The sequence below is a fragment of the Triticum dicoccoides genome, chromosome 3B (genome assembly GCF_002162155.2).
Source record: "Triticum dicoccoides isolate Atlit2015 ecotype Zavitan chromosome 3B, WEW_v2.0, whole genome shotgun sequence".
In the NCBI taxonomy this organism is placed as follows: Eukaryota; Viridiplantae; Streptophyta; class Magnoliopsida; order Poales; family Poaceae; genus Triticum; species Triticum dicoccoides.
In genome coordinates this window covers 227977257-227987115 of record NC_041385.1, presented here as the reverse complement: position 1 = coordinate 227987115, position 9859 = coordinate 227977257, and the positions used below count along the sequence as shown (strand labels likewise).

The 9859-nt window shown below is 42.9% G+C and overlaps 2 protein-coding genes across 4 annotated transcripts; both read left to right on the top strand.

The window, feature by feature from the left end:
* Positions 1-1145: 1145 nt before the first annotated feature.
* On the top strand, positions 1146-7211 carry LOC119275641 (C2 domain-containing protein At1g53590-like). Of its 3 annotated transcripts, none has more exons than XM_037556531.1 (12): positions 1146-1382; positions 2607-2681; positions 2829-2969; positions 3136-3231; positions 3328-3459; positions 4087-4239; positions 4344-4385; positions 4473-4521; positions 5009-5104; positions 5194-5377; positions 5792-5912; positions 6081-7211. In XM_037556531.1, the coding sequence occupies exons 1-12, from the start codon at positions 1257-1259 to the stop codon at positions 6936-6938; spliced, it is 2073 nt and encodes a 690-aa protein (XP_037412428.1). In that variant the 5' UTR covers positions 1146-1256; the 3' UTR covers positions 6939-7211. The 3 variants fall into 3 exon arrangements, with proteins under 3 accessions (XP_037412428.1, XP_037412429.1, XP_037412431.1); XM_037556532.1 differs by having other exon boundaries at positions 1251-1386; positions 1524-2681; XM_037556534.1 differs by lacking the exon at positions 1146-1382 and adding an exon at positions 1398-1762.
* A 209-nt stretch (positions 7212-7420) lies between these two features.
* On the top strand, positions 7421-9628 carry LOC119281175 (D-aminoacyl-tRNA deacylase-like). The gene is made up of 8 exons (XM_037561776.1): positions 7421-7588; positions 7683-7774; positions 8156-8222; positions 8319-8349; positions 8457-8597; positions 9051-9076; positions 9159-9232; positions 9344-9628. The coding sequence occupies exons 1-8, from the start codon at positions 7547-7549 to the stop codon at positions 9402-9404; spliced, it is 534 nt and encodes a 177-aa protein (XP_037417673.1). The 5' UTR covers positions 7421-7546; the 3' UTR covers positions 9405-9628.
* Positions 9629-9859: the final 231 nt, after the last annotated feature.

The window sequence follows — 9859 nt, the reverse complement described above, 5'->3', positions numbered from 1 at the left end:
AGCAACCAACCGCCTCGGCCCAGTTTGGAGGCGTGCGTCTGCCTGGAAAGACAGACCCGATGCACTGGTCTTGGGCCAACCTGATGCACAGGGCCTTTTTTGTGATAGTTACTGCTAATTTTTTTCCTGGACCCGTATTCCTGTGCATCAGGGTCGGCCCAATGGGCTCCGCCCCTACACAAACCTAACAAACTAAGAAACAAAAACGGAGTCCTTCGATTGGCAAGGGTTGGGATCCACCCCTCCATGGCCCCAAGGCCACATGGGAACCTATCACCTAGCGCCCTTGCGTCCTCCTACATTCACCTGCGGCGCGTCATGAACATAGCTAACTTTAATTAACCAAGGAGTTTGTAGAAGCAGCGACGGGTAATTGTCGATACAAACGAGGAGACACTGGTGGCAGCGATTTGCGGCGATTCAGAGAAGAAAACACCGATAAGCCCTATAGAAACTTCAAAGACCATGTAAGCCGACTGAATTCATGTAGATCCACCGAAAACCTAAATTACAAAGGATACAACAAAGCTATTTACATATGGCAAGTGGTTATGTTTTGACCACAAAAATTTACTAAAACCCTTCACAACTTTTTTTTTACTAAAACAGGGGCAACGAACAATTATTTTTTCTAGCACCCGTTGGAATAAATACCCTGTGATTCTAAAAAAAAGAGGTCGTGACCACGGTAAACGTCGCATACTCAAATTGGAGATGCTGGACGTCGGCGCTGCTCTGACCGAAGGGTAGCATACCTGAATAGGACCGGAGCGCAATGCGGAGCTTTGCTACACATACATAAAATAGTTATGAAAGTTTACGTACTAGATTAGTTGGCGATTTTTGATTAGCGGGAAGGTGGGCCCGCCCTGAAATTCGGGGGGCCTGATTGATAAGAGCAAGACACGTGTTTACCTAAGACAATTTTCGTAGGATCTTTCTTTGACAAGCACAATTTTCGTAGGGTCAGTTATTTTCGGAGTACGTACTTGTAGGATTTTCGGCCCAATGCGCGTGCGTAACCCGAGCCACCACGCCACTTGCCACTTTCTTACGTGTCGGCTCGGGTCAGTCATGGATGACAATAATCTCTCACTCACCACCCCGTCTTTTTCAGAAATCCCTTTCCCGGGACAAGGACCCGCTCGCTCGCCTCCCCCCCTCGTCCGTTCCAGTTCCACCCAGATTCACAAACCCGCCACTTGCAACTCCTTTTCGCGGCAGCAAACAAGATCGCCGGCCGGCGCGGCGCAGGGATGGACGCCGGCGACCTCTCCATCGTGCACCACATAGGCCTCGTGCTGCTCGCGCTGTGGGCCGCCGCCTCCTTCGGCTTCTGCCACTCCGTCGTCTTCCTCATCGCCTTCCTCTACCTATACGTGGCAAGTATGCTGCTGCTGCTACTTCTCTCAACCCCGCCGCCTCGCCCCTCCCGGGATACGGCTTCATTCCTAGAACCGCGTGCTCTCCTGCTGCATCCGTGTTTATACCGCACCGTTACACTGCGTCGCTTTGTCTCCCAGATTCCTGCTCCCTTTCCCCACTTCGCCGGTGCCTTGGACTCGTCTCTGGTGACGTAGCTGGTGGTTACAGAGCTTTATAAGGCACACCGAGCATGATTCTGGCTATGCTTGCGGGTTATAGTCGCTCTGTTTGACTTTGTTTTCTTTATTGGAATTATATTTGGTCTTGTATGATGTTTCTGATGCTCTGTGAAATTGAGTTTGTAGGATACTATGGTTGGGCATAGTACTTGGAACAGGTGACAGACATACTCTTATGCGCTTTCTTGGGCATTTATTGGGGACGCCGTGCTGTAGCCCAGCTTCTGCAATATATGATGTTTTCTTTATATAAATTGTAACCTGATGGTTCTATGCTTCCAGGGAAAAAAATGTGAATTTGACTTTTAGTTTGTTGAATACTTTTTTTTAGATCTCTGGGGGAAAAGTTATTAAACATGTTACATGATACAGTGGAAATTTTGTTGCCTTAAATGAAATATAAGCATATAAATTCGTAATTCACGAAAGTTATGTCTTCGTTTGAGAAATATTACTTGTTCCAGCAAAATTTATCATCTATCCATGTTTTGTGGCTACAACAATTTGATATGGTGAGCTAGTGTCCCTACTCCCTAGGATTTCTATGCAGCTCAGCAAGGCACCAACTTTTAAGGATTGGTAAATCACAATAGAATTTCATAAGCATTGAGCAGGATCAATGAATTTCCAGTGATTTCTCTGGACTAACCTCACTTTTATAATAATTAAAGCATGTAATGTATTTGAGATAACGCTGCCTTGTCACTTTATTAAATACGCCTTGGTATTGCCAATCAACGCCAATCAGTAGTTGCTTTGAGCTGTCTTTACTGCACTAATTTTCTTTCCTTATTTTACCCCCTGTTTCCATTTGAAATGTTTTTTTCTTCTATATGACTTTTGTTACTAAGTTCTAGCTTCAGATGCACAAATTTTAACCTTCCAGATGATGGCTTAGATGTTTGCATGAATATGGCTAGATACCAGAAAATCAGAACTAAACATAACTTTGGCTGTTTGGTTCCAGAACTAAAATTTAAACTATGCTTGTTTTTATTGTAGGTAAATGCCCGCTGCGCAATGAGACTGCGGAAGCGAATACAACATGCGGAAATGAAATCTGCCTACCAACGAAGAGTATGCACCTTTTCTGCAATCCAAAATCAATGTTTGTGTCAATGATTACAAGGATGAACTTGGTTGACTAGGCTAGCGTACCCTTTCTTGCTTTTAACTTTGTTGTGATCTGTGGCCAGACTAAACTCATTTTGTTTTCTCTATCAGCTGCTTTCTGATGGAGAATCAGTACGTTGGTTAAATCATGCAGTCAAAAAGATGTGGCCTATCTGTATGGAGAAGATTGTTTCACAACTTTTACGGCCCATCATACCGTGGTTCTTGGATAAGTTCAAACCTTGGATAGTTGTATGTTTTATATCTTCCTGCTATTTTATCTACGTCCTTTCCACTAATGTCTTACATTCATGATGATGTTCTATTGCATGGCTTTTAACTTAAAACTGCTAGTTCAACCTTGTTTTTTGAAGTCACCTTAAGTGAGTATGGCTCAATTCATGTAGTTTTTGTGCAGAGTAAAGCAAGTGTCCAGGAGCTTTACATGGGTAGGGATTCACCAATATTTACCTCGATGAGAGTTCTGCCTGAGACGTCAGATGATGACCATTTGGTGGGCGTTACTTCCTTTTGATCTGATTCTTTCCTTTCCCTTCTGTGGGATGTACATTTGTAATGATCTGTATGCCCATCCGATCGATTGACCCAGGTTTTGGAGCTAGGGATGAACTTCCTATCTGCTGAAGATATGAGTGTTGTGCTTGCCATGCAGCTGCATAAGAGTGTGGGACTTGGAATGACCGCAAACATGCATTTGACTAGGATGCATGTCGAAGGAAAGGCAAGTCACCTAGTTAGCACCATCATTCTATCACTAATCAAGTGATTGGCAACTTGGTTCTTTGGATATTATATGGAGAAAATTTACAAGACTAAGCAAATACACATGTATAGCAGAATTCTTTTGCTCCTTAAAAATAACACATTATTTTTTATTATACCTCTTGCTCAAAATTGGTTAAGGCTGCCTGTTTTTCCTTACTCAACATAGACACAACACCTAGATTTACTTTGCTCAGTGGAGGAATGGAATGGCCATTTCTCACCATGGTGGAGGCTAGCTTGCTCAGTGGCTGCCCTGTAGAGTGAATGGAAACAAATATTATTCTTGCATCTGTAGGTAGATTGCTAGTACTGATATAATCCTAATGAAGCCAACGACAACTTTGGAGCCAGCAGTGGCCTACATGTATCTTCTTAAAAGAAGGGGAAAAAAAAGAAGAGATCCTCAACTTTTAAAAGTGTACTGATGTAGTTGTAAAAGATATGCAAAATCCTTCTGGAGTAAACAGAAGAGAAGGAAAGGTTTCAATCTGAATTTCAGTAAATTATCATTCATTAGAGTCACCAGTCAGTTTGTTCCCCTTATCCTTACCTTATTCTCGGTACAAAAATATGTTCACTGCAGGTTTTACTTGGTGTGAAGTTTGTTCGGAGTTGGCCATTTCTTGGCCGTCTAAGACTATGCTTTGTGGAGCCTCCTTATTTTCAAATGACGGTAAAACCACTCGTTGGCCACGGACTTGATGTTACCGAGTTTCCAGGAATTTCAGGATGGCTGGTAACCGCCCCACATGTCATATTTTTCCTTTTTCTAGACCTTTTGGTGACATTGTTGAATATGTTTCTTAGTGCTCACTTGGTCTCCTGTATTTCTTTGTCCAGGATAAGTTGATGGATACTGCATTTGGGCAGACATTAGTTGAGGTTAGATCACTCTGCCCCCATTCAGAAATACCGACCTTACCTTTAATTATGATATTTTAACTGCTGATGCATCTTTTCTTTTTCCAGCCCAATATGCTTGTCATCAACATGGAAAAGTTCTCATCTACTCCTTCTGGTAAGAAGTAACCTTCCGTGTCATGCTTGTGTTTCAGAAATCATCCTTTCTTCCTGCTGGTCTAAATATTACAGTTTCAGAAATATTACTTCACTAAATACTAGTAGTATCAAGTAGTTCAGATAGGGTGTAGAGTCAATAAAGGGCGTACCCAGTGCTGAAAGCTCCCACACAAGGTGGGGTCTGGGGAAGGGAATTTCTGCAAGGAGGCTGGTTCTAACCCAGGACCTCCAGGCCACAAGTGGAGAGACTCCACCACTGCGCCAGGCTAATATGAACCAACATTTTTTCACTCGTTTATTTAGTTGAGTGTGCTGGCACAAGTAAAACTAATATGATCATGCTTAAAGTTAAATAACATCTGTACTTTGTCCTACTTTTTGGAAGAATGATACTTCTCATTTTAATACTTTTTGTATGATAAATCTTCTAACCCTTTTCTGCTATGTTATCTACTTGCTTTCCATTAATATCTAATATTCTGCAGAAAATAACTGGTTCAACATTGAGGAGAGACCTCCTGTTGCATATGTGAAACTTGAGATTTTGGAAGGGCTTGACATGAAACCAGCTGATATAAACGGTGAGAATTACATGCGGCTGTGGCTGCCTCTGTCGAAATGTTTGCATTATTCATCCTTTGTTTCAAACATTTAATGTTCTGTTTTATAGGGCTGTCGGACCCTTATGTCAGAGGTCGTATTGGTCTTTTTAAATTCCAAACTCAAATACAGAGGAAAACATTATCTCCTAAATGGTTTGAGGAATTCAAGATACCCATCACGTTGTGGGAAGCATCAAATGAACTTGTTATGGAAGTTCGCGATAAGGACCACATGTTTGATGACTCGCTTGGGTATGTTCTTTTTTCTGAACTCATCTTGCTATATGAAACTCTAACCAGGAGATCCATAGGATAACATATGTATTGTCTTGTATTTGAGACATGGAGGAGCAATTAGCAAATCTTTAAATGCCAATCTTTGGACACTCGATCCTTAATTTTCTGTAGAACTATATTTGCAATGAACATGTACATAACCTTTTCTTCTATCAATGCATTGCTATGCAAAGCTTCTTGCGTTTTCTCGATTTTTTTTTGCAATGAGCAGTGTTGTGATTCTGCTGTGGTCCCTAAAAGATGAGTTCTGGCATTTGTTTTATCTCGGCTTGAAAATTGGCCCTTGTGTGCTGTTTCTTACTGAACAGATATATTTGGTCCTTCACTGAAAGAAAAATAAATACATGATGAATTCCAATTTGTTTACAGAGAATGTACCGTAGACGTAAATGAACTGAGAGGTGGACAAAGACATGACAAATGGATATCGCTGAAGAATGTCAAGAAAGGAAGGATCCACCTGGCTATAACGATTGAAGATGTATCAGAGGTTGGTGATAACATTCTTAACTTTTTGGCCATAGTTTTTTAAGACCTTTTTGGTGGTCATCTGACGATGGTAGCAAGGTAGCACCTCAATGAATGGTAAAACTAGATTACCGTCTCTTCATGGGGACATGATTATTGTAGGATAACTCTATCCCGAATATTTTTGAAGGAGACGGAGGCAACAACGAGTTTGGAAGAATCACCGGCGAAAACTGATGCGAAACTGCCACTGCCCACCTCTGCTGATAGCAAGTCGGATGCTGCTAAGCTGCTTCAAGAAAGGAAAGTCATAATGGATGAAGTTGAGCACATTGACTTTGATGGACAAGAGCAACCTGGAGGTGTATATGTACATCGCCCTGGAACTGGTGTTCCCCAGACATGGGAATCCAGGAAAGGACGGGCACGCAATCCAGACACGGAGATCCTCCAAGAGGTTGACATATCAAAGGAAGCCCCTCCTACTCCTACCCCAAAGAGTGGTCGTGGTGGTATGTTCAATATGGGCTCATTTTTCCGGAGGAACTCGAAGAAGGGGAGCTCTCGCGATCTCATTGATCCTAGCATCCCCACAAGTCCTGGTCCTCAGAGTGCACCAGAGCTTGATCCGAACCTCCCGCGGACCCCGCGTCAAGGTTCGCCGGATCTTGATCCGAAGCTCCCCCGAACCCCACGTCCCAACCTGAAGGAGCTTGGCGAGAAGCGGACATCGATAAAGATTGTGGTCAGCGACGATGCAAACAAAGGAGGAGACGCGGGAAGTTTGACAGAAGATATGGCGAAGGTGGTGGAGAAGAACGCAGGGGAGCCGGGCAGATCACTGACAAGCACACTGAGCAGGAAGATCTCCATGAAGAGACGGGACGATGTCCCTGAGCAGGCCGATGCTTATGGACGTGAGGTGGTGGTGAACGAAGGGCCTGTTACAATAGAGGGTAAGCCGATGGATGTCCATCCGACAACGGAAGATGGCAATGTGCAGGATGTGGCCGTGGAAGCAGAAAACACTACTACTCGGACTTCATAGATCAGAGTAGATACAAGATCAGCAACTGGTAAAGATTTCTAGTATGTGCTTGTTGTTCATATGGTGAAGAATAAAGATTTAGAGGTGGTTGTAGAATGTGGCGAACAGCAGTGTGCTGTGCGCCGCTGCACTCGTAGGCTAGGTGAGCGAGCATGTTGTAAGATGCATTTCTTGGACAAAACAGGTGTAAAGATGTAAGATTACCAAACAATCTGTACGTATATATACCCACACTCATGTATGTTATGGAATTAGTGTTATTTTCCACGTAAATTTCATGGCAGTGAGATAAATTTGGTGATGATACTGTATCTTTTACATGTTGTCAAAACACTATTTTTCAATATTTTTAAGTCAAGCTCTAACAAGTGGCAAAAAAAGTCAAGCTCTAACAGGAAAAAAAAATGTCAAGAGTGCAAATCCTGGCAAAGCCCGGCCTGTTAGACCCAATAAATCATGGGCATTTTTACAGCCCGTCGACCCTCGCTGAGGCCTCCGCTGCTCACTCCGCCCACCCGCCCACCACAGTCGCCGACTGCCGTCTCCGGCGACTCGCCCACTAGCAGGAAGCTCGGAGCTACGCCGCGGCGGAGGCCAGAAGGAAGGGGATGAGGGCCGTGGTGCAGCGCGTCCTCTCGGCCAGCGTCGAGGTGATCGCTTCCTCTTCAATTCGCCACATCCGCTGCATCCTGCACGGAATCATTGGGAGAGATGGGCGCTGATTGGTCTTTGCGGGGGTCGCAGGTGGAAGGGCAAGTGGTTTCGGCGATCGGCCCGGGCCTCCTCGTCCTCGTCGGCGTTCACGAGGCTGACACCAGCTCCGACGCCGACTACATGTAATGAACCCACCTCTGACCTTTCCCTCCTAATCCTCGGCACCCTCTCCCTCTCCCAGGGAGGTTTTCCACCGGAATCTCCGTGAATGATGTGTAATTGATTACTCCTTTTGGTGGATTGAGTGATTAAGATGACAATCGTTAGCGTATCAATAAACAGTGTTAGTAACTAGACTTGGTGCTGTATTCTGGTGCTTGAAGGATTCTGTTGTGAGACTGTAATTTGGAAAGTTTTGCTTAACTTATGTGCAATTCATGTACCAATGACTTGCTTGTCACCGTTGCTTTTCTGACAACAGAGAATTTGTTTATACTGAAATGTCCAGTAAATATATCTCGCTGTGATGGTGTCTGTTTCATGCTAACACTCTATTTCCGTAGCTGTCGGAAGGTCCTGAATATGAGGCTGTTTACTAATGAGAAGACTGGAAAAGCATGGGATCAGAGTGTAAGCCTCAGAGTCATCTATAAGCAATTCTGCTTAGGAGAGCATTCAGCATGTTGATTACCTCCTGAACATTATTTTACGTCTCACTTTCTTCAGGTTATGCAGCGGAACTTTGAAGTCCTGTTAGGTAATACAATGCAACTTGCTCTCTCTACTTCTGTGTCTGCAATGGCGTAAGCTTTAACAGTTGATATGTTGTTATTTATTCTTTTTCTAAGCTGTTATCCTATTCAGTGAGCCAATTTACCTTATATGGAATCCTGAAGGGTAGCAAGCCAGATTTCCATGTGGCTATGCCGCCTGCGAAAGCAAAACCTTTCTACGCTTCTTTGGTTGAGAAGTTTCAAAAGTCGTACAAAACTGATTCAGTTAAAGGTAATATGTTCATGCTTCTAATATTGCATAATACATTTACGAAGTTGGCCATCTTGAGTGCTTCATTATCAAGTTGATCTTGTTTACATAGTTCACCTGTATTCCTATTGAGGTTTTCACATGGTAACCGATGTATGGATGCTTTTTCATATTTCCCATTGTTCCTGCACGGACTGTCCGACTGTTCCATTATAAAGTAAAACTCAATTTACGGCATATTCTGTTATATTAGTAAGTTAAGAGTACTTTCTGCTTGTTCAGATTTGTAACCCCCTGATACCTTGCCATGAGTATGTCAGTTTATGGATTATATGATTTTCACATAATACAGTATCGAGGCTGCTATTTGTGTTTTTGCTATCTGTTCCTGTACTCTTTTTTTTGCGATAACTATTCCTGCACATTTGAAGGACTATTCCTAACAATTGTCCCTACTTCAACTCTTCTTGGCAGATGGCATTTTTGGAGCAATGATGAAGGTGCCCCCCAGTAACAGATGCTATAACTGACTTGTCTCACATTACACTTTCCAGAATGCATGTCAATTGAGAACTTTTGCAGGTTTCATTGGTAAATGATGGCCCTGTAACAATGCAAGTTGACTCACCCTCCCTGCAAGGCTCTGGTCAGTCAAGGTGAGGTCTCCTATCTTCAACCTACTGTGATGTTTTGTTGCAATCTTGCTGGTTATAATGTCATGCTCATACGAATTGACTGATATAGTTATCTTGGTTCATCTTGATTAGCAATGGTGATGCTGGTTTGGTAAGAGACGGTGAAGCAGCAGTACCCGATGAGACTCATTAAATCCCTATGGCTGTTTCCGCAGTATCCTGCTTGGTTTTGGTGAACATTTGAATCGTATGGCTTCATGGTAGAATCTTCAGTTTCTTTTTGATGTTGTAGCAGAAGGAAGCCTAATGTTCTATTCCTTTTAGAAATATCAAATGTAACTTGCGTCTCCATCCAAATGTTGATATTTGATATGATACCACTCGAGAAAATATTGGACACATTTATTTCTGTCATCATTGTTCATCTGAGTGAAGAATGACCCTCAGTTTGATCCAATTAGTCTCAGCGCTTTGCTATTGTTAGTCAGCTCTAGTTTGTGCCAACATAGAATTTGCGTAATTTGAGACAAGTCAGTTATAGCATCAAATTATAGCATCTGTCACTTTTGGCGAGTACTCCCTCTGTATCAAAATATAAGACCTTTTTTGACACTGATCTATCAGTGTATCAGTGTCAAAAAAGGTCTT